Below are 27,142 nucleotides of genomic sequence, written 5' to 3' on the forward strand. Positions count from 1 at the left end.
GGCTACATAGCAGATTAAATATTGGTTTCTCTTTCTGAAGGATCTTCGAGAGTTTTGTCAGCTCTGCTAGCAGCATCTTCATTCTCATTGTTTGTTAGTGGTTCTGCCTCCTTCAAGTCCGTGTTCTTCTGTGCTTTCTGTTTCTCATCTTCTAACTTCTTTTCTTTTGCCAAAAGCCTGTAGTTAATAGCATTGCCAATGAACAACCAGACGCTGGCCACAATCACAATCACTCCACAGACAAAATACATGTATTGATATTCACCAGTAACATCCACTAACCAACCTGAAATAGAAAAACAAAAGGAGACAAAAGTATGTTTAGAAAAGAACACCTAATACAGTCTAAATATTTCTTCAGGAGAAACATCTATATATGACCTGTTTTCAAAGCTGGAGCAGAAAAGTGTTTCCAACACATTCAAATTGTCTAAAATATATAGTGGGCCTCTAATAAAACATGTGTTGATTAAATTAGCAATTGTCACTGGAATCACTGACAATGATAAAATATTGAAGAACAAAGTAAGAAAAGCTTAATGAATAATGACAGACAGTTTCCAGTTCTTTCATTTTCTTTCATTGTCTTATTATTTTATTCAGCTCCTGATTTTGTTTTCTATTGTTTTGGAGTGACTGTCTGACACTCATGGAGGCTGTACACAGACAATAGCATGAGAAGGAATGTGCCTTTTCAGACTGCTGTCACTGTGCACCAACTGCTTGTTTTTCATTTTTATTTTCCTGTGACTGGTGAAAGAAATAGAAAGGCTTATTTCTTCAGCCATCATCCTTAACTGTTGATTTTTGAACTCAGAAGCCTGTCCCTAAGAATTATATTCAAAATTCTAAGATTAGTTCGGACATGACAACTACAACATTCTTCCATTTTACGAGCCATTCTTTCTGATTTTTTTCAACTCCCTAATCAACATTTGTACTTATCCAAGCATTCAGCTTTGAACACAGCTACACTATCACTGAAATTCAAAAGATAATCTGCACAGTAAGTACTTACTTAGATGCTTCTATTGGGTTGTACCCAATGCCCTAATTCACCTGAGACACATTTACAAGCCATCAAACTATTTTAGTCTTTTCTTTACTTCACAAGCCTAGCATTAGAAAAAACTCAAGTAGTGCTGCAAGTGTATAATTAACTTATTATTGTATATAGTACAATTTACCGCTTTTTATTCATAAGCAGTCTCATAAAATTGATTAAAAATGAGATTCTGCACTAACATTACTTCAGCATAGTATTTAAAAGAACAAGAACTAGTCAAAACTGGAATTTAGATTTTTCATGTGTTCATCCCCTCTGTTGTCTCTGTTAAACAAGCACAACCAATTACTTATCATTATACCACAAATACTTGTGATTATAGCACTATACACAGCCTTTCGAAACTTGTGCAAACCTGACGAATTAAAAAATAAATATTCATATATGCCATTGCACCACTGATATTAAATTTAAAATTTTGGGATATTAATATTGATTTCAGAGTCTGGCTGAAAAAGCTAGACTCTATCAGTCACAGATGGCTCCCCCCACTAGGTGGCACAGAAAGAGTCTGTGTGAGTTGTACGTTTTGTTCTGCCATTACCAAAATGAACTCATATGATAAAAGATAGGGCAAATATGGAATATCTTGAGGTCTGTTAAAAATATACTTGTTCAATTGTTATTGTAATGAAATGAGTTGAACAGTTCTGGCTTATTTAAAATTTCATAAAGGAATGCTTTTTTCATACAAATATTGATGGTAATCCTAAAAAAACTTGGACATGTACTTTTAGGCACATATAGTCTAGGTGACTTTTGTGACACTGCTTATTTGGGTATAGTGTATGTTCACAGAGCTAGGAGTCTTTGCATTTCTATATTGTTGGGCTTACAGTACAAGACACACACGCAATTAATATATACTTTTCAACAAGATTTGGGTATCTATTTTTTTTTTAAAGAAACTTCTATAAGACTCTTTTAATCATTTTTGCTACCTGATTCCCAAAAGTTACAAATATAGCCCAAGCTATATCAACTAGTCTGCTTTTTATCTCCCCTTATGTTGAAAAGAGAAGTTAGTAACACTAACAACTTTCAGTCCAGGTAGGATGATTCATACAGTGAAATGTCTGAAACCTATCCAATGCCTACAGAAACAGGCTGAACAATTGGCTGAGTGTGGAGGTGTGGTGTGACATTCACATGAGGGCACAGTGCCATGCAACACCATGCTGGAGTACTGCCTGAGCTGCTAAGCCTGACTTTGTCCATTCCAGCACCTCTCTACCAGTTTGTTTTATCTAGATATGTAAATTGTCTCCATTTAGAGAAATTAAGATTGTCATTTTAAATGTAAGAACGTGTTCCTTCCGCTGTGATGAAGATGGAGAAACTACAAGTCACTCTGTAAAATCTTCAAAAACTGACCAGTGGATCAGATGAATTCAAGGGAGTAAGAATTGTTCTGGTGAAGAGCAAAGTGGAACTGAATATACGTAAATTAAGGCAGCAAACTTAGCTCTAAGTACTACCAGGGAATCATACATTTATTATCTGAATTTAAGGGCTAGTCAAGATACATTCATAATCTATCTACTGCAAATACATTCAACAAATGCCTTTACATTTTCATGCAGATATGAAACTGTGAATTGCAAAGATAATAGGTGCAATGCAGTGCTTCTACATTACATTCCTAATCACAGAGAAAACATGACATAACATTAAGTAAAATTATTTTATTAATTCATTAGTAAACTGCAAGGTCATATCTGGAAAAAAAAAAAAGTGGAATAAAAGAGATTCTTACCTCCTAGAGGAGGGCCTATGAGCACAGGGCAGCATTCCACGATGGTGACCAGTCCAACTGCACTGGAAAATCTGGCAGCACCAACAAGGTCCATCAGAGTCTCAAAAAGTACACTGCTAACCATTCCAAATGCAAACCCAAAAAATACAGCATATATCACCAAGCCAGTGTAATTTGTTGCCAGAGGACACAAGATATGACAGACTCCATTGTAGAAGACAGCAAAACTAAAAAAGTACTGGATCTTTGGACGGATAAATTTAGAGTTTGCTACAAGTCCCATTGAAGGCCTAGCAAACATATCTACAAAGGCTAAGATGGATAGCAAAAAAGCAGCAGAATATTCATCAATTCCCTTGTGTTTGGCATAAGGAGCCAAAAAAACTATTGGAGCAAAGAAACCAATAAACATAATAACATTTCCTGACAAATAGATCAGAAACCCTCTGTGTTTGAAGAGGGATAGGTCTAGGTATTTATTAATAGTTTGCCAAAAAGACTTCTTGTTGTTTTTGTGCAGGCTAGAATCTCCTGTGCCTTTTTCAACATCTTTTTTCACAGGAGGGACTGGTTTTGGTCCAACAGGCCTCATAAGTGACCCAGCCACACAGCAGTTCAAAAGTAGTCCTCCCAGAATGAGAAAGCTTCCTTTCCAACCAAATGCATTAAAAAGGAATTGATTGAGAGGTGCCAATGTGCTCAGAAACACTGGACTTCCAGCCATGGCCAATCCATTAGCAATGGGACGCTTCTTATAGAAATACTTGCCGATCATTGTTAAGGCAGGCTGTAAATTGAATGCCAAACCCAGACCTAAAATACAAATACAAATAGTACAAAGCATTATTGCATAGCATGAACTACAGAACATACACTATACTGTAGCCAAGTTATTTTTAAAATTACCAATATCTAATCTAGTGATTTTGAATGAAAATGAAAACCACCAAGAATGAGAGTGAAATACAGCTTCACGCCTTTCTGTCTCTCTTCAAGTCAGCAGTAAGTCATGGTGGTATTCTGTCATTTCTGCCTGTAGCATTTTAATATAAACCCAAATTCTGCGCTGTGTTTCAGCAATGATAGAGACAGTGGAATGACACAGGAATTACGGTATCAGCACCATGATTCTATTTTTTATTATCAAGCTGTAATACAATTCTCTCTTGGCTCATTTCACAAAAGTTATTAAATGGCAACTCAGCTACAATGAAAATAGGATGAACTTAAACAAATCTCCTCCCATTTTATTTCCAGTCCTATTTAAGATTGAAATTGTTTATAAAAGTGGAAATTAAAAGGTATAATTATTTTGGAGCACATTCAGCTCTACAACCTCAGGTATGGAGGTCCCCACTTGTTGCAGAAGAGGAGGAAAAGTACGGAGATAGTCCACACATTCACACAAGAATATGAGTTGCACCTCTTGGCCTTCTGTCCATATTAAGACATCTGTAATAAAGGCTAAGTAGCTATTGATCTGTTTGGTGGCATTCATTTTATTAGAGATACTTTTGGTAAATAACTAATTTACTGGCTTTACAACTATCTCATTGTCTTAGGAAATATTTAGGCTTTTAATGACACAGGAAAAATTTTGTTTAAATTTTGACTTGGATTTTACACAGAAAGCTTTAGAATTGAAACCTATCATATTTTCTATGGGAGAAAACCTACAGAAAGCTGGGATTAAGTTCTGCATTTTTACTATAATTCTGTTACTCTCTGCCGCCCTGCTTGATGTGTAACTTGATTGAAAGCTAAAACAATGAACGTGAAATGCTACACAAATTACTGTAATAAATGCTGTCAATTTTTATACCATAATTACAGTGCAGCATGGAAGAGTACATACATACAGCATTTATTGAATAAAATTCTCAGCTGTTCCTCAAATATTCTATGAAATAATTTAACATCATAGTGGCTAATTTAAAGAATTAAAACATTTACGTGGCTGAAATGAACTGATACTGTTACCTTCTTGTTTAGCATGTGCAATGCCTTGCATGGTGAGTTTTTCCTCAGTAACGGGTTGTTGGTACAACAGTACTAGAAATAATACAGTATTACATTTTAAAGAGCACTCTTACCTCCAACAACACCAATACATATATAAAGCTCCAGAACGCTATTGCAGAAAGAGGAAGCAATCATGCCAAATGAACACAGAATACCCCCTGCTATCATCACTGGTCGGCTACCATATTTATTCACCAGAATGCTGCTTATGGGACCTGTTGGAAGAAAGAAAAAGTATTAGCAGATAGAAGGTAACTCTATCATACATGTCTTCTTCTTCAGGATATGTTGGAATGCCTTGGTATTCCATCCAGGAGAATGTTTAGCTGTTTCTATACTGATTTGTCAGACAAACACTCTGTTTGCAGACACATGAGCCTGAATGTGGATATACTATCTCCATGACAATATAAATATCGATTTATCATGGAGATGGATCAAAAGACTAAAGACATCAGACAAGCAAGAAGGATTGTTACAGTTCACAAGTAATCAATACTGAGATTGGACAGTGGAAGTTTTGAAAGTACAAGGGCTGAAGAATTTCATGTATGAGACAGATATCAAAACCTTAACAGAGCAGGAAAAATATCCAGGCAAGCAAACCAACAACTGATCTTGTTGATACTGTAGCACATCAGTATGTCTTGGACACTGACTTAAGCCTACACATAGACACTGTCACATCAGAATGTACATTTTTGGCCCCCAATCATCATTTTCCCTTACCTGATTCAGAGAGGCAGTTAATGGGCAATAGGATGATTACAGGTTGTCTGGGAAAATCTAAAATGTGGTTTAGCATAAAGATTTTGAAACTTTAAAAATATTACTACAAGTCCATTTCTCAGTTTCAACTGCAGTTCAGTTTATGGTGTAATTATGTCCACACTAAACAAACAGCTAGTATGCAATTTAGCATGACATGCATTATATGCTTCTTAAACGACCATGACTAGAATAGATGGCATGCTACATATCAAGATTAAGAGGTTGTCAAAGCTCTTTAGGCAAAACTGCATACCGTCTGATTGCACTATATTTGGCCCAAACCATTATGAATCGCATTGTTTTTGCAATAACTAAACTTACTCAATTAAAAAAAAAAACAAAACACCAGTATTAAAAAGCAATAAAGTTTAAATACAAAACAGGCACTTGGCAGAAAGTGGAATGCCAAGCACTGCACCTGATTTCATTGCAAAACTCTTTTAAGTCTCTCGCTCTGAATATCAGAAGGAGTAAATGCCAGAATTTTCATGATGCAAAAAAAAAATTCTATCAAATTTAAGACTGTATATTTCATGTGTATACTGTTATTTTGAACTCCACTGTTTGAATTACTCTAAATGTATTAAATGAGTATTATGAACATAATGTAAATGGTAAATACCTACAACAAAAATACTTCGCATATGCTGAATGACCAAATTTTAGCTTACTTCCTTAAGGAAACAAATATTTACCATAGTATTGCTCTGTGCCTGCTCACCTTTTCTAACAGCTTGTGAATCCAAAGGTCAGCTTGAAGTTTATTTGATGACAAACATGTCAAGTTGACTGACTGAATATTTAGGGCTCTAATTTACTACAAGATTTCAGTGATGCTTGGATCTTACAATCTGTATTTAAGAAACAGCTTGGGGCCCAAACAGCCCAGGGAAATTTCTGGCAATAAAAGGAGCTCCTTGTCCAGGCAGCCCAGGCATTAGCAAATGTGCTCAATTCTGTATAAGTGATGGAATGGACCTAAAAATACTTTTTTTCCCAGGAAGCTGAGTAGTGGAAGATAGGTGGTGGAATATAGGAGAAACATTATTGCTATTTTACTGGTAAGGTAAATGGTAATCAAAGTGAAGGTGTTAGGGCTCATCTTGCTGATGAACAAAACAGGACAAAGGACTCTGCTAGCTCTGCTGCTCACTGATTAATCACAAAAGTGGACTGAAACCTCCAGGCTTAAAAACTCAATAATAGAATGGCCCACCTAATATAAAACAGCCCAGAGATTTAATTGTTTAAATCACACATGAAACACTAAACCATTTAGCAGACATTTTACACTGTGAGATAATCAGCTTTTTTATTTACACTTGAGGGGAGTCCATGCAGAACCTTGGTGAGGTGAAGTTTCCCTTTTGAGGACATAAGCAGAAGGCATGAGACATGAAGGATAGATAACATATGCTCAAACCACTTCTAAATATATCATGTGTACCTCTCTTGTCTTAATAAACTTGTGCACTCATAACTACAGTGATATGTAATTTCAATCACAAATTGTTTTAATACAGATATGTCTGAACAATCAGTAGTTAGGGTCATGTCTGGATTAGAAAGAAAGCCCTTTTAAAATACATGAACAATATATTTTCTTAGGTTAAAGTAAAAACAAACAGACAAACAAAAAACCCACAACTTTAACTCAAAGTAAAAAGTTTCATTCCAATATCAAGTAATATTTATATTATTTAAAAATAATATTAAGATATTTTTCTGAAAGAAAAAGGCTTAAGGGTTCTCATTGCTAAACACAACAATGGCATCTCGCTTCAAACACCAAAACAAGGATATTTTAATATTTTCAAGTTATTTTTCTTATTATGAAATAGGAGTATTTCTATAAATTTGACCACATGAAAAATCATGTGATATTTGTTAATTTCCCCAAAATTATGTCAGCAATAAATGCCGACTTGCTGTAATCATATTAGAATGTTCCTTTCATCATCCTTGGGGGAGGAGGGAGGGAGGAAGGGGAAGAACTACAAAAGAAGCATTTTGGACAATATTTGGTCAAAGTATTTGCAGACGTATTAACTACAGGCAGCATCTTGAGTTGTACCCGTATGTAAGAACTTAAGAAATTATCTAGATAGCAAAAGACCTGATAGCAATCTGTTTCTTTTCACAGTCTTTTTCATTAAACAAAGACTGTGAAAAGCCAAGATACGTGTGAGACAGTGTGAAGATGATGAATTAAATGCACACATAGCAGACTATCAAATGTTGGAGAGAAATAGATTGAAAAATATTGTTGTGCAATATTGCTGCATTGCTAACTTAATTTAAATAAAACTATGGATCAACATTGCACAGTGTTGACATTTTCCAACTATAACCATGGGAAAAGTCATGATCTACATTAGCATTTACTGTAAAAGAATCTGAACTATAGTATCCATGTTCTTTGATATTGTTCCATCAAACCTTCCTTCCTTCTACAAGACAGGATAATACATCAGATTCTTCTTTGTTTAGTTGTCTGGGGAAGATATTTGCTTTTGGAAGTTTTCTTTTAGGGAATGGGAAATAACTCATTTTCACAGCATAATACTTTCAGGGACGTAGCTTTGCAAACAGTTCAGAAAAAAGAAAACTGCATCTCTGTGGATCTTAACTATGGCAGCTGGGCCAGGACTTAAGGACTTACAGCTTTTGTGATCAAAGAATGCAATGTCATCCTCACCTACAAGGTGCGTTAGCTCAAAGTCAAGTATGCATGTATCAGTTTAGGCAGGTAGTGGGCAAAGACACCAGAGAAAAGACAAAGATACCTGGTATATCAGAGCTCTGAACTTTCAAATGACCTAAATTTGGACTGCATAAATTAAAAATTCTTTTAAAATTTATATTATCTTTGAGGTGTTTTACTCAAGTAATGAAGTGCATTTACTGCCAAAACTTGATATCACTTTTTTTTTTTTTTTTTTTTTTTTTTTGTATTCTAGCATTTTAATTTAGTATTTGTCCATTTGAGAAATACAAAACTTTCTATCAGAGACTGTTAGTTCAAGACACCTCCATTAGTATCCAGAAACCCTCCCAATCTGTTGAGTAGGTTAAATATGCTCTTGTGACATCTGTGTATATACTTGGTTTCTGAGTCTCATAAAATGATGCATATCATATCTCAGTGTATATGAGTCCACATAAATTCCAGCTGTTTGTTTGTCTGAAATCATACTTTTTATAGCCCTGCATCAATCTAATTTTACATTTAATAGTTTCTGCAAATAAGCAATGCTCACATGCCAGCAGAAAGGACCTAAATTCCATGCTTTTCTATTTTGTTTTTTTGGGGGGGAGGTTGTTTTGGATTTTTTTTTTTTTTTTTGAGAAGCAATATTAAGCTGTTTAAGTCACGTATCACTGCCAAAATCATGCATATTAATGCACTAAAGGACTGCTGGATCTGTGAGTCTATTTTCCTGAACCCTGAAATAACTACCTAGCAGATGTTAACTCAGGAAGCCCACAAGAATATTTAGCCTGATCTCTCCCTTAGCACCTACAAACCATCAGCCACAAAAGACTATACACTCCCTGAGATAAATTTAAGGCCATGACCATAATATACTAATAGTCTCCTGGCTGTATTTTTGTTTTATATCTGTCTAAGGTAATGTCCAGACATCGAGGAGTAAGATAGCGACAGTAACTGTGTCACTGAAGAACAGACTCAGGAAGGGTTACACAGCAGGGCACAAATGTTTTAAAGGAAGACAAGGGAAAGAAAGAAGCTTTTCATGTTCATCATACATTGATGAAAAGATTGCAATAGCTTGTTCAACTATATGTTTGGGAGCTGTTAATGTTGTTTTATACAAAGCCCATAATCACTTATAAGCACTTATTTTGACAGCTAAGCAGAACATTTACTTGACCAGTTGTATGCAAAAAATGTGAGGACAAGCCTGCTTTGACTGGCCTTCAGTCCTCTTACAGACCTCTTAGTAGAAATACATTGTTTAGAAATGAAATACATTATTTCTTATAATAACAATAGTAGCAATAAGCTATGTTTTCCTCTCACTTCCAAGTTCAGTGTTTCAACCGCTGTTTAAATCTCCCTTCTTCAGTTAAGCTCTGTTGTTGTTAAAGAAAGATAATAAAAAACACTAGGTAACTGAATAATAAGTAGATTTAAAAAGCAGATGTTAGAAGAAACAATCACTTTTTTTTCCCTTTAAAAGATACCCATGTGCTAATATTGTTTAAAAAGAACTCAAACAATAAAATGTTGTTGTTTTTTTTTTTTACAGCAGTGTACTGCTGGATGTTTTTGTGGAAATGAACACAGCTCAAACTACAGACTATAAATTTAATAGTCTCTGTCTCATTGTCAGAGATACACACACAGTCACGCACATACCTATGTATTTATTTGCTTTTTCCAGTCCTAAAAAGATATACTTCAAAAAATTATCTGACTCTGGAGACAATGCAACAACTTCACATCTAATATCTCCGAAAGCTTAAAGGATGCAAACCAGATGATAACAGTATTTCCATTTCATGATACCCAAAGGTTATAGTACAGGAAGATCTGTTTGAAGGCCACCAAAAAGCATAAAGGAAGATTTACTTGGCATAAAATCTATATCTTGTTCAGCTCTCTGGTAAAGTAACATTTATCAGTCCAAATGTATTAGGTACACTCCATTAATTTATAAGAGAAAGAAAGTCTAGGTCACAGAATTCTTGCTGCCTTCTCTCTTTTTCATCTTTTTTATTTTATTTTATTATTTTTTTCTCTTAACATCAGCTATATTTTCGGTCTGGCTGTATTTTATCTGTGTGTCTGACAAGGCAGAAAATACAAAGGAACTCCAAGAACTAAAATGAGGATAATCTACTTGCTAATACTGATATCATTCTGACTTTTTTTTTTTTTTTTTTTTTTTTTTTCCCACTTTTAGGAGTTGATTTGTTTTGTTTGGCAGTCACCAGTATTTTCCTACAGCAAAGCCTTACTTTTCATTTTAAAACTACTCCTCCAACCACAAGTGCTTTCTGCAAGTACTTAGTATTACTGTTGGAATGTCACATTAGTTATTCAGAGAGTAAGCAAATCAAAATTCATTTCTGACAGTACTGAAAGTCATGAAGGCTGAAAATGTCTTAAAAATATTTTGTTTTTCTCAACCAGGATTAACTAAAAATATTGAGTATACTGGGACATTCTTATCTCTAGTCCAAAATCTTCCATTAAATACTATCATATACCAATAAAATACTATCAACGCTCTTGGATGAGCGTTTAGAGGGGGTTGGAGTAGATGGTGAAAAAGAAAGCATCTATGAATTTGAGAACATTAAAATGTCAGGCAACATTTTATTATTGAATTCTTTATCATGTCTGCAGGATGGCAACACATGCAAGAAATAGCAACCAAAAAGAAGCGGTTAAGACTGAATCAGGGTAGCTGAACTCGAGTTAAGATTGTGCAACAGTTCAAGGACTGCATGTCAGGATGCAAGCAGCCAACAGCTCAACCATCCACCAGTGCACTGAGATTTTCTCATCTCTTCCTCATCTCAAACTATGTTTCCTTTTTTTTTTGTCTTGCATTCTTTTGTACATTAGTTGTGGTATTGAGGTGTACGGATCTATGGATCACACAATTTGGAAAACTGATCTCCAAGTTGGCAAACTACTGTATAAATGTTAATTTTGAAAAGTTGGAAAACTGTTCAGTTTTAATCAAAGTGTAGTGGTGCTGGTTATTATTTCAATGGATACACATTTTTGTTTGATATTAATTATCTCTTGTATGCTCTGCTATAGAACTTTCTTTCACAAAAGCCTGTCATGAAAGAGTCAATCACAAAGCAGAAGATTTGAAGATGATTTATGGCATTTCTTTAGAAACTAGCAATAAGAAACCTTATGATACTTAATCAGAAATGAGTGTGAGACTATGAACTGCTGAACACTCAGCCATTATCACTAACATTTATGGTCACTTACTACTTTCAAATAAGAAAGCATGCTGTCTCAAAATTAAGTGGACACTGTGGCCTATATGCTTCTGTCATTCGAACAGCTGCAAATAGAATCAACACCATGATATTGGAATCTCAAATCGTCTTCTAAACAATTAAATGTGTTTGTTTTGTTTTGTTTTCTCAGAAAACTGATGCAACCAGCTTGTAACTTAAACAGCAAGTGTAATGTAGTGCATCAGTATTAACATTAGACAATTCAATTGCAAATGCAAGGCTCTTGGAAGACATAATGAAAATGTCCTGGAGAAGAAAAGATTATGAAATTTTCTATTATAGTATTTAAAAGTAATCAACTTCAATCTTCGGGAGCTCATGAACTTTTGTGAAGCTGAAGTTAAGACAGTCTTTTCAGACTTAGAAATGTGTTTGGAGATTTCAACTAAATAATATAACATGCACACGGAACTCATATGACAAAAGGTTACTTTAAATGGAAAAAAAAAAAAAGCAAGGATTATTTCATTTTTCTGCTCAAAAATACGTGAGATAAAAACCAGGCAAATATTAACAAATATAATTCTCTACAGCAGATAGTTTACATGAAGATACTAATAATAAGCTTCATTAAATTTCTATCCTTTCAAGGTTTCAGCAGGAATTTCGGGATGCATAACTCCAAGTACAGAAATGCTCCAATGAACATATTTAATGGTTTTCTTGGAGACATCTTGTCTGTGAAGTATTATTCATTCATCTCAGGGTGCTCCTTCTTCCTCTGTGTATTCTTATAGATGAAGGACTTAGTTTAATTTGATAGTAGCTGTGTGCTTGTACAAGAAGCAGCATTACTTATCTGAAGAGATCAAAACAAGCTCTATCTTTTTTTGTCTACTCACAGGAAACAAAGGAAAATTAATACTAACGTGAAATTAAAGAATAACTTATAGCTATGCAGAATTTCTAGTACTATTTCAAAGATAATTCTTCTAAACAAACAAAAACTAAAAAAAAAAACCCTATGCCCATACAGAGACAACAATAACAAAAGTTATGAAGAAAAAGATATGAAGAAAGAAATATAAACACTCATTTTTCCTCATTTGGTTGTGAGATTTCAAATGATACAAATGGACTGTTTCTACCTGGGGTAACAGAGAGTATTCATCCCATTTATACTTATAAAGTACTTATAAAAGTACTTACTTTTTACCTGAAAACTTCTGAGTGTATTAGTGAGACAAAAGAATTTGAAAATTAATAACTAAAAGTCTGTATGCAGAAGACTTGTGTCTTGTCAATGCAGATCACAATTTTGGGAGTAAAAACTTTCCTTACAGCTTGTTGCTTCTGTGAACTGAACTGTCAGTCAAGCTCTGTATATTCTGCTACTACAAAGCGATTTTCAGCATTGTTGCAGTTCAGAAAATGAAAAGACAGCAGTTGCATTATACTACTGCTGCAGCTACAATTATAGCAATTTGAAAATAAATCCATGTTCTTCACTTCAGAGCTACTCATTGAAAAAGAAAATAAACAGTTCTTGCTAATATTTAAATTCTTCATGGATATTTTCCTAAACCATGCTATTAACTTACAAATATATAGTCATAAATATTTCCCTCGATTTTTTCTTTCTGCTTCTGAACAACAATACTTTTCCCTCTCTGCATGTGTATGTACACATGAGCAAAATATTCACAAATGTTCATTACTCATCACTTTCTATTTATTATATCCTATTATGATTCATGATTTCTTGTATACCTTAAAAAACACTGACTACTTTTCCTAGAAAAAAACAAAACTTCATCAGTTAAGACTAATATTGCTATTTGGATTTCTCTGTCTTCTTCAAACTGCCTGTTGTAGTAGTGATCATATAACATCCTATTTTTACATTGCACATCATCCTACAGCTTTGTTTTGTTTGTTAGTTTGTTTGTTTTCCAGAAAAATAGTAAGTCTAACCCAACTTAGAAATGACTCCTTATAAGTTATTGCAGACAATAATACATTACTTCAGGAAAAGCACAACATGCGTGCTTCCTCTTCCTTGGTCTTTCTTTATCATATTCCTTTCACAACTCAATTTTTAACTGTATAATTAAACTTCAAATTGAAAATATTCAATCTACCACTTATGATGCTTTTGTGGACCACTTACTGTGAATTATGGATCATGAGTTAATCACTAAATGTCATCTACATATTCAGAATATAAGTACTGAGAAGTATAAATCTGGATGTATTTATAACTGGGAGTCCTGAGAACTCATCATATTTATATTGTTAGATTATTTCCAAATGCATTTGTTGTCTAACACACATCTCACACTATGCTTATGATGTATTAAAAAAAACTTTCTAAAATAATCATTTTCATTATAATTGCATTCTTAAAAATATCTGATAAAATGCATGTGGTGACTTTCAGGAGTTACAACTGACAAAACTTGTGAGTGGAAATTTCAGAAGCTCCTCAACAGCCTCCTTGACAAGTAAGCTAGCTCATGTATGAAGAACTGTATCTGAATAATATTTAGTTCACAAAGTATTGAGGGAAAGGTGAACAGGAAGATATTGTTGTTCAGAGATATTCTACAAGGTGTGAACTGAGCACTTCCACTAGGGTTTGACACCCAAGATATTTGAAGTGTAAATGGGGCAGATGTTGGTATATGAAAGGTTATCATTCCATGAGTAGAATTTGCATATTTCCCAGTATTTTGCAAAAGGGGAATCTGAGCAACCAGGGCAATTAGGAGTGGGGGAGATACATAATGACATTCAGCCATCAATTTAAAGTGAGCATCCTTGGGATGTTGTTTTCCTTGTTTGGTTGGTTTTCTGTTTTCAGACAAACAAAAAAACTATGGTAGAGACAACTCAGTGAATAATTCCAGAATTTTGGAAGTGTTTCAGAGGTTCAAATTAGAACTTTTTCCAATTTATTTACAATTTAGGCACCCCAAAATTTTTTTAATAGGAATATTTAGGAAAATATTCACCAGTGAATAAGTAACTTAAGAGTGAGTTCTAATCATTACTCTCCTAGTCCTTTTTTCTTTCAGTTCTTTTAATGTTTTAAAGCAAAATACATATGCTCGAGAATAGTATTCTATTTGATAGTGAAAGTGAAATCACATACATATATATTTTATCCATACATATGAGCAGATGTCACTTTATCTTTCCATATTCCAGTATCTACCTTACATATTATTTTTTTCATTACACTTGAGTTTGTAATCAGATTGGCACTTTGAGATTTCTTTCTACAATAAGAGCTTTGTACGTTGGGTCTTTGAAATCTTTAGACATTTTCCATATATAGTATTCACATGCCATTTCTTTTGTGGACTTCAGAACATGCTCATTCCACAGACTCCAATCAGTTAAAGCATGATGACTTTCCTCAACAAGAAGGAAAGTATGCTTTCTCAATAAAAAGAAAATGTCATAAAATTTGAATAGGTAAGATGAGTAGTAGTCATGAAAAAATGAGTAAATGAAACCTGGGACTTAATAAGTGGAAAACTAAGATATCACCAGGGAGCCAGGCGAAGTTATCTGCTGCATTTGTTTTTTGCCTGGACTATAAAGGAATCATGCCCTTCTGTTGTGGCATCAGAGATTATATCCCCACGGACAAGGTCTTCTTGAAAAAGGTGGAGGTGAAAGGGAGTCTATACCAATTTTGTTCATATGCATAAGGAATATCTGAGCTCTCCTGTAGGCAGCAACAAGAAGTAGCTTGATCACTCAGGACCATCTTATTGCACTTGAAGATATTAATCATGCAGCTTTTGAAACAGGTATATTTTCTTACTTGATGTGAGATAACAACCTAGCAGTGCCAGAAACTTTATTTTCTACCACGTAACATAAAGCAGCTTAGTTCTAATGATTGTAATGCATCATAAATTCTAAATAAATCAGTGGCCATTAAAATATAGGCTTCCTATGATTTGTATTATAGATGCTGTTTAGATATCATGCATTCCTGGAGTCACCTTGCATCTAAGGAGTTATGCTAATATTTTTCAGCCAGAACATATTAAAATGATCCAGTGAAATACATCTGCCTCTGCAAGGATTTAATGTATGTGCTGGTGAGGAGAATATTACTTAGGTTTCCTAATAAAAGAATAATTATCTTCCTGCAGGAGGAACTAAGTTTGTCTAATCAATTTTAATACATCTTGCTTAAAAACTATTGGTTAGAAAGTTGAATGATCTAGGCAATATGCATATCTGAACACCCTGTCAGGTAAATTTTTTATAACATATGGAGAAGCGATCAAGAAGAAATTGTTCATGATACGAATTTGTTCGTGTCTTAATCTCACTTGCCACTTCAGATCTGCTCCTCTGAGCACAGAGTCACATGCTGTGTGCTTAAGTTACTGTTGTATTTGAGCAGGTGAATACAAAAAGCTTCTGAATCAGAATGGCAATGGCTTATACATCCTTGCACATTCTTTGTACAGATATAAATTCACGGTGTGAAAGACAAAAAAAAAATCACTCCTAGGTGTATTCTTTTTGTGACTTGCTATTTTATTGTAAAGGACTGATAACAAATCAGAACCAGCATTGTATGAAATGTCCTTATGCTTTAACATGTTTTATTCCTAAACTGAAATAAAAGTTTAAAATCTCAGAATTTCTGGTTGAGTCAAAACTCTTGAAGTACATTATTCTGAAATATTGCAAACTTCTACTATGGTACAAATAAACAAACTAGAAATAAAGCTATCCAGTAGTGCAATTCCTACTCTTTAGCTTTATGGAATAATAATAATAATAAAAAAACATTTTATTCCAGATCACACAGTACTATTTTACATTTCTAAATGTTATTAAATCATTTTTAAAATGCTGCAGATCCACAGTCTTTCAACTGGAGCTCAGTGGAAGATGAGCTGCTGAATTATGTTGGTCATTATTGTAAATACAGTCATGAAACACACAATGGATCTTGCTCTGGATAAATTCCCATTTCATTGTGAAATATGTAGTCTTTCTGGATGTACAGTTCACAGAAAGGAGGGATTTCTACATAAATATATAAACACACATTTATATGCTGACTTTCATTAAGCAAGAGAGAATTACAACTTTGAACTTGATTGGTTCTTCGGCATTTAAATTTAAGCACATATTGCCCATACTTGGAGCAGAGTTCCGAGCACTTCTTTCACATATCTCTGATAACAGCCTGACATTGTTAGTGAAACATGTCAATTGCCAGTATCTGTATCAATGGATTTGTTTTAGGTTTTCCTTTTCGACTTTGTTATTTTTTTCAAGTGTCACTATCCAAACTACAATTCTAGAATATTTGGCAATAAGTTCAATTAAGATTTTCACATTTTCACATATGTAGCACACAATCTATCTATAATGTATCTATTTACTGATTTCAGTCCTTTTATTTAACTGTATTTTGCTGGATAGATGTTCAGGCATGCTAGCTAATTAATTTTTATTCACCATAAGTAATGATGCCATGCTGCTTGTGTGCAGCTTTAAAACTTTATGCTCCTTAATTAAATGCTTCACGGTAACAGTTATAGTGTCTTAGTTTCTTATGGATTAAACAGTTCCTGCAAAGAGAGTATTTATGTAGAAGATCCAAAAGTAAAACCTCTTGTACTTAGCTTATTTACTTTCTGCTTTGGAAATTTCAAGTATTCTAATTAGACAAATAACAGCAGCTTCAGCTACTTAATTAGACACACTCAAAGCTTAGCAGTAATACAATAAAGATACATCAATTCTGCTGTTCAGGTATATGCCAACAATTCAAATGATTTAAAACATAACTGTTCTTGAAGTTTTTCTGAGTGAAATTTGACATCCAAGGACACAAGATGACTCCATCTTCTAGGGAAGGCCAAATAGGACACTTGCCTTCTTAAATTATGCCTACTCTGAAAGCCACTGCAAGGAGTCCTTGAAAGTTCTGACACTAAGCCACTCCTCTGAATAAGTTATATTTTACTCTGTTGAATAACAAGAGGATAAAATGTAGGCTACAGCAGTAAATCTAGACAGCAGCATATGCTGGACAGCAAAGCTTACTGCTGTAAAAGAAAAAAAAAAGGAATCACAAATAATTCGTGTTCATGGAAAAGCAAAGGCATCCTGCAAAGACGAGCAAGCTAAGCAAGACTTCCAGCATTACAGGTTTGGTACTGTCAGTTGATACCAACAAGGAAGCGTTTAGGGATCTTGCCTCAAATAAACTGGAATGTATTAAACTTCCAGACCATTCACAGAACAGACGAAGACATAAAAAGATCAATAGATTTCTATCAGCTTATAAACAGCTATAATTACTAAACAAACTCTGCCTATTATTAAACATATAACTTATTCCCCCAGATGTGTTATCTTTATTTAGTTAATGATGGAAGCAAGTGAATTAGGAGTATGAGGAAAGATTTGACATTTACAAGACAATAATTTTAAGATTACCAAGTTATCAAAACTAGTACAACTGAAACTGTTATTGAAATTCTGAGGCACTACAACCTACACAACATTCCAGAGATATAGAAAGACTAAGAATATTAATTAAATCTCTATCAGAACAAGCCCCAAATTGTTCCAGTGCCTCATCATACTTATTGTAAAAAACTTCTTCCTTATATCCTATCTAAATCTCTCCACTTGTACTGTGAAACCATTTGCCCTTGTCCCACCATAACTGACTCTGCTGAAGAATCTGTCCCCTTCTTTCTTATAGCCTCCCTTTAGATACTGAAAGGCCCCTCTCAGGTCTTCCCAGAGCCTTCTCCAGAAATAATAGTCGCAGCTTTATCAGCTGGGTGTTCCATCCCTTGGGTCATTTTTGTGGCTCTCCTCTGGATATGCTCCAACATGTCCATGTCTCTTCTGTACTGAGTACTCCACACACAGACAAAGCACTACAGGTGAGACTACACCAGCACAGAGTAGAGAGGCAGGACCACATCCATTTGTACCCACTTCATTTTTGCATTATTTTGGTGATGCTGTGCTCCTTACATTCCCCAACTTGTACTGATAATGGGGGTTGCCACAACCCATGTGCAAGACATTATACTTGGCTTTCTTGAACATCACAAGGTTCACCTTGGCCCAGTGATCAAGCCTAAGCCTTTCTGAATCACATCCCCTTCCTGAGGAGTGTCAAGTGTGCCAAACAGCTTGATGTCATCCATAAACTTGCTGAGGATACACTTGAACCTACTGTCAACCATCGATACAGAAGATATAATCTCTAGCTACTACTGTTAAAAAGCTTTAATGGTATCACTATTTCCTTCCAGAATTTTCTAAGAGTCAAAGCACTTAATGAAAAGTGTTTCAAAGCAATATAAATAGAAAATAAAGCAGGGCACAGTCAGTGTAAAACCTGCCCATGTGAAAGTGCTGCAGGAAGTGTTTGAACTGGATGAGTAAATGAACAACCTATTTCTCAATACAGTCTCCTATTTTAATCACAATCTCCATATTTAAACGTGTCATTATGTTGTCTCATCATAGTTCTTATTCATCTAAACAAAAGCCAGGTAAAATTGCACTGGAAATGCTTAAATTTCTTGAGAATTAAATAAAGATGCTAAAATCTGTGAAAAATAAAGGTAAATTTTTTTTCTTGTACACATTGCTGAAACGCTTATTGGCTATGAAAACTTTAGTTGTTCTGTACTCTTTGATATGGGTGATCTTAACAGTAATCTTAAAAATCTCAATAGTAATATTAATAACTAATCTTAAAAGTAATAGCAATCTTAAAAATCTAGATAAAAAAGCTCTGGATCTAGATCAAAAACCTCTTCATATGGTACATATGTTTATCTATGTGTGTCAGATCTCTGCAAAAATCTTCAAAACTGGCTAATGAATTAAATGACAATTAAAAACAACCTCATTCTTTGATTTCTGTAGTTACTCTGGCAGGAGAATAAACCTGCTACTAAGTCTTCTATTAACAAATACGTATCTACATACCTTTAGGAATCACAATAAAAATCTCAGCTGTAGTCAATTGATACTGCTTTATAATATCTTATAAATATCACAGTTCAGGTCTGTTTCCCTTGACTATACCCTTTCAAAATAAACAAGGGAACAGTTCTTAGACATTACAAAACAATGGACCAGTAAAATTCTATAATAAGTTCTTTGTAAAGTGCCAGGTTTATTATTTCATTTGAAGTGCTGATGTGATTACAATGGTATACACAGCATGAGTAGATAGACTTTTCCTTCCCCATAATACTTCTCTGGGATCTGCTTAAATATCTCATGATTCCCAGTTGTGCTACACCATTGTTTCATTACCTTTGAATTATGTGACACACATCACAAATGCAACCATTGTATGATCCAGTGATATGAAAAACTATATGGGAACTAATCCAACATTATTAGTGTACAGAAAAAAAGCATTCCTTCATCAAAGTTTCGCAAGCTCAACGAACATATCAAAGGCCTAAGTTTTAAATTAAACAAATCCACATTTTTGTCCCTTAGAAAATGTACTTTATGATGTATGCTATTTATTATTTTGTTTTGTTCTGTTTTTGACCCATTATTTTAAATAAAGTGGGAGACAAAAAAGTATTTTCTTCAGGAATAAAAAAAAAGCTGTCATGATTGATTAATTTATCTACAGAAATGAAGATCAATGTTGCCTGCTTGTATATAAATGAAAATTGTTTTCATTAGATGCTTGAGTTAGTTTAATCAAAGTTAAGGCAAATATTCCTATGATAATCATTACTAATAACCTATGTTTCAGACACTGAAAATGCTAAGTAGAAGTACAGAGGCAATTCTTTGTCATGTTGATGTCCTTCTGACAATTATTCAAAAGACCAAAAAAAATATTTTTCTAAGTGTACTTAACTCAGAGACTGTCTCTGAATGGCAAGACTGAGAGCTGGCTAGAATGACTGGCTAGAATGACAAATCTGTTCCAAAAAGAAAAAAAAAGGTATGAAACCATCTAAAACATTATCATCCTTCTTCCCAAGTCCAATTTCAGGGGTGTTTTATTGTAGAAACAGAGAACCTCTCTGCATTTAAAACACAGGTTACTACAACAGAACACTTCCCTAAAAGGTAGTTTTACTAAAACTCAAAGACTTCTAAAAGTGAAATGTAGCTGTACTACTTTATCAAAGCCTTTATCTGGCCATCTTAGCATTCGGGTATTCTTTTAAAAACAGAACAACTGTATATTTGTAATATTTTGTTATACTTGGTATTTCTTTCTAGAACTTATCTCAGTTAGTAAGGCTCAAAATGTTTTTTTCTTGTGTCTCCTCATTACGCCTTCTTTTCTTTACGTGAGTCTCAAATTAACTTGACATAGACACTTTACATGCATTTTAGGCTAAATGTAAAGTATTCCCTCATGCCCATGAGGCATTTGGAAAGTTGATAAGTTCTGCTTTCAAGGACACTCTAAATGAGGTTATTAAAATTCAATGCTTTTCATATTCTGATGGAGAAAAATGTTTGTCCCTAACAACAAAGGACATAGGTCAATTTAAGAAAGCTTCTCAGTCTCCTTATCCACGGCCATGGAATACCTTGTGCCAGTATTCGTAAATGTAAAATAAGAAAATGTTACCAGGGAGGAAGAAAAGTATAGGAGACTAGGTTCTATCCAAAAGTAAAAATCCATAACCATCTGTTGTTTGTGTTGCATGCATTTTGCAACTGTCATCTCCACTGTTCACGTCATTCCATCTTCACAGCAATATCACTGAAACACCCACTGAGATAAAATCACAAATATTTTGAACATACCATATGATATTTTATTTTCCAAATTAATATTCAACAAAGTCACATTGAGCACTTGTTTTTAGTTTACTTTTGCGTTGTCACCTGAAAAATCTTTTAAGAGTTTGCAACTACATGATGGTTAAGCTCAAACTTGAATAATGAAAGAAACATAGGAAAAACAAAAAAAAAAAAAAGAAGAAGAAAAACAGAGAGGGAGGGTCTCTTTTCTTGGAGATATCCAAGCCCTTCCTGGATGCTCACTTGTGTGACCTACTGTAGGGAATTGGCTTTAGCAGAGAAGTTGGAGTTGATGATATCTAGAGGTCACTTCCAACTCCTATAATTCTGCAATTCTGTGTCTCTGTGAATCAATTAGATGTTGTATTTTTTAACTGTAAGCATGTTTTCAAAAATGGTAATGGTAACTACTTAAACTCTGCTTGACTACTCAAACTACTTGAAGCATTTTTCTTGGAGAATGGTCTCAAAATGCTTTTAAAATTATTATTTGGATAAGTTATCTGGAAGTTAAATGGACATTTATTTTTTGAACTTCAGAATAGCAAGATAATCCCACATTTCACAGTTTGGAAGAATTAGCAGTTTTCAAGCTTATCTTTATAACCTAGTGTCACATCTAAAAAGCTATTTTTGAAAATAGAAACAACAACAACCAAAGTGAAATTTGCTCTTGGCTAAATGACAAGAAAAAGAGTTAAAGTCAATTAAGTAACCTGCTTCTTCCAGTTTTTAGACTTCCACAAGGATGTCTAAAACCCAAGGTCAGCTGACCAAGACCAAGGTCTGAAATCAACATATCTGTCACACAGCTCTAACGACCACCACTGTTTCCCATCAAATCTATACTGAAAACAACAAATACATATATTTTTCTCTAGACAAATAGAGCTCTAATAAAATTTCTAACCACTTTTAGCTGGTTAATGCTGTGCAAAGTGGAAAAATGGAAATTTTGAAAAAGAGAAGAATGAACGGTGAGAATCTGAGGTAAAGCATATTTGGTCTTTTGGGTCTTCAATTCCTTAATAGCTGTGTGCATCAGAGCAAACATATGACTCTTTAAGTATGCACACACAGTTGATATATTAAAGAAAACATACATGCATACATATTATATATATATATATATGCTTTCATTTGTGTACACAAACACAATATGCCCTGTCAGGATAGCTCCACTAATTCCATCTTACCCCAAATTCGGCCCTCCTGTAGTAGAAGTGTGGTCATCCCAGTCACAGTCCCTTGTGTGTAGGAGTCCATCACAAAGCTATCACCACTAATTTAATACAATTGACAGTCTCTGCTCAAGAGAGGCAGAAGAAGGAGTTGCCATGGAGACTGAACTATTGCCCTTCTCCAGAGGATACTTCTTTCAAGCACAGGCTGAACCACAGAGGCCATCTATTACATGTAACCTTGATCGTATTACAGGATCTTGCATTTTGGGAAGGCTTTTTAGTAAGCTCTAATAAACATCCAGGAGATGAGAGTTGGGAGGAAAAGAGCGTGTTTGAGAAAAAATAAATAAATAAACCCAACAAGAACTACATGGAACTGCTTATCATCTTAGATTGAGAGGGGGAAAGAATTTCATATTGACTAGATTTATCAGATTTGTCACCTCTGCTTAGTGCTTTACTAACAGAGTGAATGCTGTGCTTGACCTATTTGCGGGAATTAACCAGGACTGCAAGAGACCATATGGATTGCCAGATGGTCTGCTATAATTTAATGCCATTTATTCTAAGTATGAAGTAAGTGATAAACATAATTAACATTCTTTTAGTTCCTTACTGGATGCCATTTATTAGTTTATTAGTATTCGTGTTTTGTTTTTTGTTTTTTGTTTTTTTTTCCTAAAGCATTGAAAGGTAAGTTAATACCTTGTTATTGAAACACAGAAGCCAGCTAATTACAGCAAGAGGCTGGAGCCTCTAAAGCAAAGAGTGTCAGCACAGACTCTTAACTTATTCACTGACCTCACTGTGATGATTAATAGGTTGAATGCTAAGCTCTAATGAGAATGACAGATCTTAGATGTTTTCAAGTTACCTTAATTAATAGTATGATGAAGAGAGTGTTCACGCAGACATATCATACTTCATGGTAAACACTACACACTGTACTTGTGGTCTTCATGTCTTTCACATTACAGCACATCAAATGCTAAGGAATAAAACCACCTTCAGACAGTAAAAACAATGGAGTGATTTCCTTCAGAAGTGTTTTTCCTGATTGCTATTTCATATTCTGCCAGATATTGTCTGAATGCTCTATTTTTTAGGAAGTGGTTCTAGAGAAGCTATGGCTTCAAAGAGTGTTTATACCCAGCAGAATCGTCATTTCAAAACCACAGTAAGATAAGTAATGCCTCCTATTAAATTCCATGGAATCTACAGCAAAGAACACAATAACACTGTTTGATAGAGCAAATTTTCAACTACAGAATACTGTTTGTCAATAGTCACCACCATTAGCTATGCCTTTTCGCCAGCAATCAACAAGCATGCCATGCTCATAAATTCTGCAACAGTAGAGGTGACCCACTGTCACTGTTGCCACTGCTGAAACCTACCATCACTGCCTCACTGCGCTCACATCCATAGTTTAGTCTCCATATCTGTTCAGCAAGAGTCAATGCATGACAATGGGTGCCTTTTTTTTCCATATGGAGGAAGGAATTCAGTAACACATCTTTGCTTCACATGCACTTTCATGTCAGATGCCATTTTGTGAGCCCCTCTGCTGCCAAACCACCAACACTCACATCTGATATCATGGGCCAAAACAATAAAATAGGGGCATTGCTTTCAGATCAGCATATGTTCAAACATGACCACAGCTAAATGCCTTTCAGTTTGTGTCTGCACTATTAATAAAAGTTGAGTGAACTTTGAGAATGATAGAAATGGCACAAATTAGATATTATTCAGAGATTAAAACAAACAAACAAACAAAAAAACAACAAACAACTGTGCTATAAAGTAAATCTGCCCTAATAAAATTTAGATAACATTAGAAAACACAGTGAACAAGGCTTCAGTTCAGAAGTCACAGCATAAGGAAAATGGAAGCAGATTCCAATTCTTATCATCTGTGCACTTCCCTTCTTCCAGATGGATCCACACAGGGGCTTCCACAGTTACATCTGTGCACTTTGCAGTGCAAGAGCATATGTATTTGTAAATACACAGCCTTCTGAAGAAAGTACTTTCAGAGGAAATCTGAATGAGACATTCTCTCCATTCCCACAGCACCATGCACACTGACTGCCTTTGGGCTGCTTGCAGAGTGCACAGTGCTAGTCAAGCATGCTTGGACACACAAAATGGTGTATTATCAGAGTGAAACACATTTTTAGGCTTGCAGTATCCATAACCACCAGTTATGATTTGAGAGTAACCTGGTCATAAGTCATAACATATAGCAAGGACATGTATGCTCTTTTACTCTGCTCTTGAAGGCACTGAATCAAGTTACTTCTTCGCTTGGTGAATTGTTGCTGCTCCTATAAACTCCTTCAAATTCTCCCTATGAATAAATATAAGATCAAAACATCTGAAAAGCAAGTTTGCATTGATACTGGCACCACTTGCCAAATCAACTTTATTAGGTCTCTGTCTCTGCTACCTTTTTAAGAAAAAAAAACAACCATTATGTTTTCCATTCCATTAACTGAAAAATATTTAACTGAGGTGCTTCAGATAATGCTATGCTGGCTGTAGACTCTTCTTTATAGTCAGAGGAGAAAAAAGGTACTTAAAGAGTGCAACTCAGCTAGTCTGAATTCTCTCCTATAGACACCTACTTCTCTTCCTTCACTGCTAAAGCAGCTATGGTCACTCAAATGTCAAGGCTTAGGTAGGTTGAAATCAGTGATAAAAAAATACCATGGTAAAAACAGGACTTTGTGTATTCTTCACAAGGTCGTTTGCTGGGATCTGATAATATCATACTTTATTATAGAAACCACTTCTGAAAAATACAGAAGTGCTGCTCTTCAGTGAATAAAGTGCTATAGGCACAGTGTTCTCAGTTGCTATATGCTTTATGCTATATTCCTTTTCTATATAAACTTTTCAGTTTCTATACATTTTTATACATATGTACATATTTTTTTATAATATATGTATTGAAGATTTCATAGTCCCATTATTAAACAGTCTGAGATGTTCCAAGTTATAACATTCAAAGAAAAAGCACCAGGTAAATTCTTAGGTAACTTGTAAAATCAGTTAGTAATTAACTTTAAGTGCTTTAAGACCATGTGGGCAGGTGAGCTGTATATTTCAAATTTCACAAACATCTTACCTCCTGCATACATGACAGCCAACATTATTGATGATATCCAAGCTATCTCACTATATGATGTATGGAAGATTTCCTGTATTTCCTTGAAGAATACCGTGATGGCTTTGGGGAATGCATAGGAGAATCCAATGGAAATAAAGGCCCCAAAGACCACAACCCACCCCCAGCCTCCATCTGGAGGTGGGTACTGTGGTGCTCCTATTGCTGGTGGCATTTCTAGCCTCTGCCTCTTCTCCAATTAAGCTGAAAAAGAAGAGAAGAAACAAAGTTTCAGACATTTTTTCTTTTTTTAATATACTGCAGTATTCCACCATCATCTGCAGAATCCTCAAAGCAGAGACCAACTCCCAGTTTACATGCAAACATAGAATACAAAAATCTGTTTTCAGAAGCAAAAATCTGTTCTTTTAAAAAAAAGAAAAAAGAAAAAAGAAAAGAATATTTGAATATTTGAAATATCCCATTTAGTATGTGTAACTATGTGACTGAAATTGTGTTTGTTATTATTCATTTCTTGGAAAATGATGTGTTTGTGTAGGTAAATTTCCTTATCTCTTCGATCTACACTATGGACTTAGAATAGATATGACAGAAAAAAAAAAGAACAATATTGTATAGAAAGAAATGGAAAAAAGTTACAGTAAATAATTCCTAAATGCTGTTTTGTTAGCAACACTTGCAATTACTTTCGCAAAATCATCAGCAATTACAGTAATGAACAAGTGTGTAATAGAATGCTTTATCATGTGCTCTCATTTTCCAGTCATTAATCATTGTTAATATTTCTCGCTTAACTCAAGACAACATTTTAAGGGTGTATTTTAAAGAAAGACTTAAAATTCCTTGTGTAGCCATAAAATAAACACAAAAATTACAATGTCATACTGTACTGTTTTTAAAATTTTATTCTGCTTATTAGTAACTGCTGATATGACTTGCAGGGGCAAAGTCAATCTCGATGGTACTTTTTTTTTGCTCTGTATTTACACATTTAAAGACATCAGAAAGTCTTTTACTAATAACTTCACAAACTTCCCACAGCTATTTTCTAATTTAAAGTTTACCATAATAGAAAGCATCAAAGTGATTTTTGCAGAGGTTCCTAGAGGTGCAACAAAAAAAAAAAAAAAAAAAAAAAAAAAAAAAAAAAAAAAAAATCAGGGAGTTTAACAAATCATAGCTAATTCACTTAAAACTCCTAAGGCCTGAAATTAATTTTATATTTTTATTATCATCTTGATTATTTATTCCTATAGATATTACATATTACCATCTTGATATTATATTCCTAAAGAATATGTAGCAGCAAGAATTAATTTTGTAGTTCTGAGATATTTCCAATCTAAATCCTCTTTTTTACTGAACAAAGTTGGAGTTCACTTTGTTTTCATCTGTGTAATGCAACCTACACACACTGCATGTCCTGAACATTCCACCCT

The 27,142-nt window shown here is 34.4% G+C and overlaps 1 protein-coding gene across 1 annotated transcript; it reads right to left on the reverse strand.

Annotated features, from left to right (window-relative positions):
* Nucleotides 1–14: 14 nt before the first annotated feature.
* SLC16A7 (solute carrier family 16 member 7) lies at nt 15–25,917 on the reverse strand (the record flags this gene model as incomplete). The annotated part of the gene is made up of 4 exons (XM_079549121.1): nt 15–286; nt 2,823–3,635; nt 4,916–5,059; nt 25,704–25,917. 4 exons carry the CDS (start codon nt 25,915–25,917, stop codon nt 15–17), a joined length of 1,443 nt encoding a protein of 480 aa, XP_079405247.1.
* Nucleotides 25,918–27,142: the final 1,225 nt, after the last annotated feature.

Source organism: Tetrao urogallus (genome assembly GCF_951394365.1).
Source record: "Tetrao urogallus genome assembly, chromosome: 1".
Lineage (NCBI taxonomy): Eukaryota > Metazoa > Chordata > Aves > Galliformes > Phasianidae > Tetrao > Tetrao urogallus.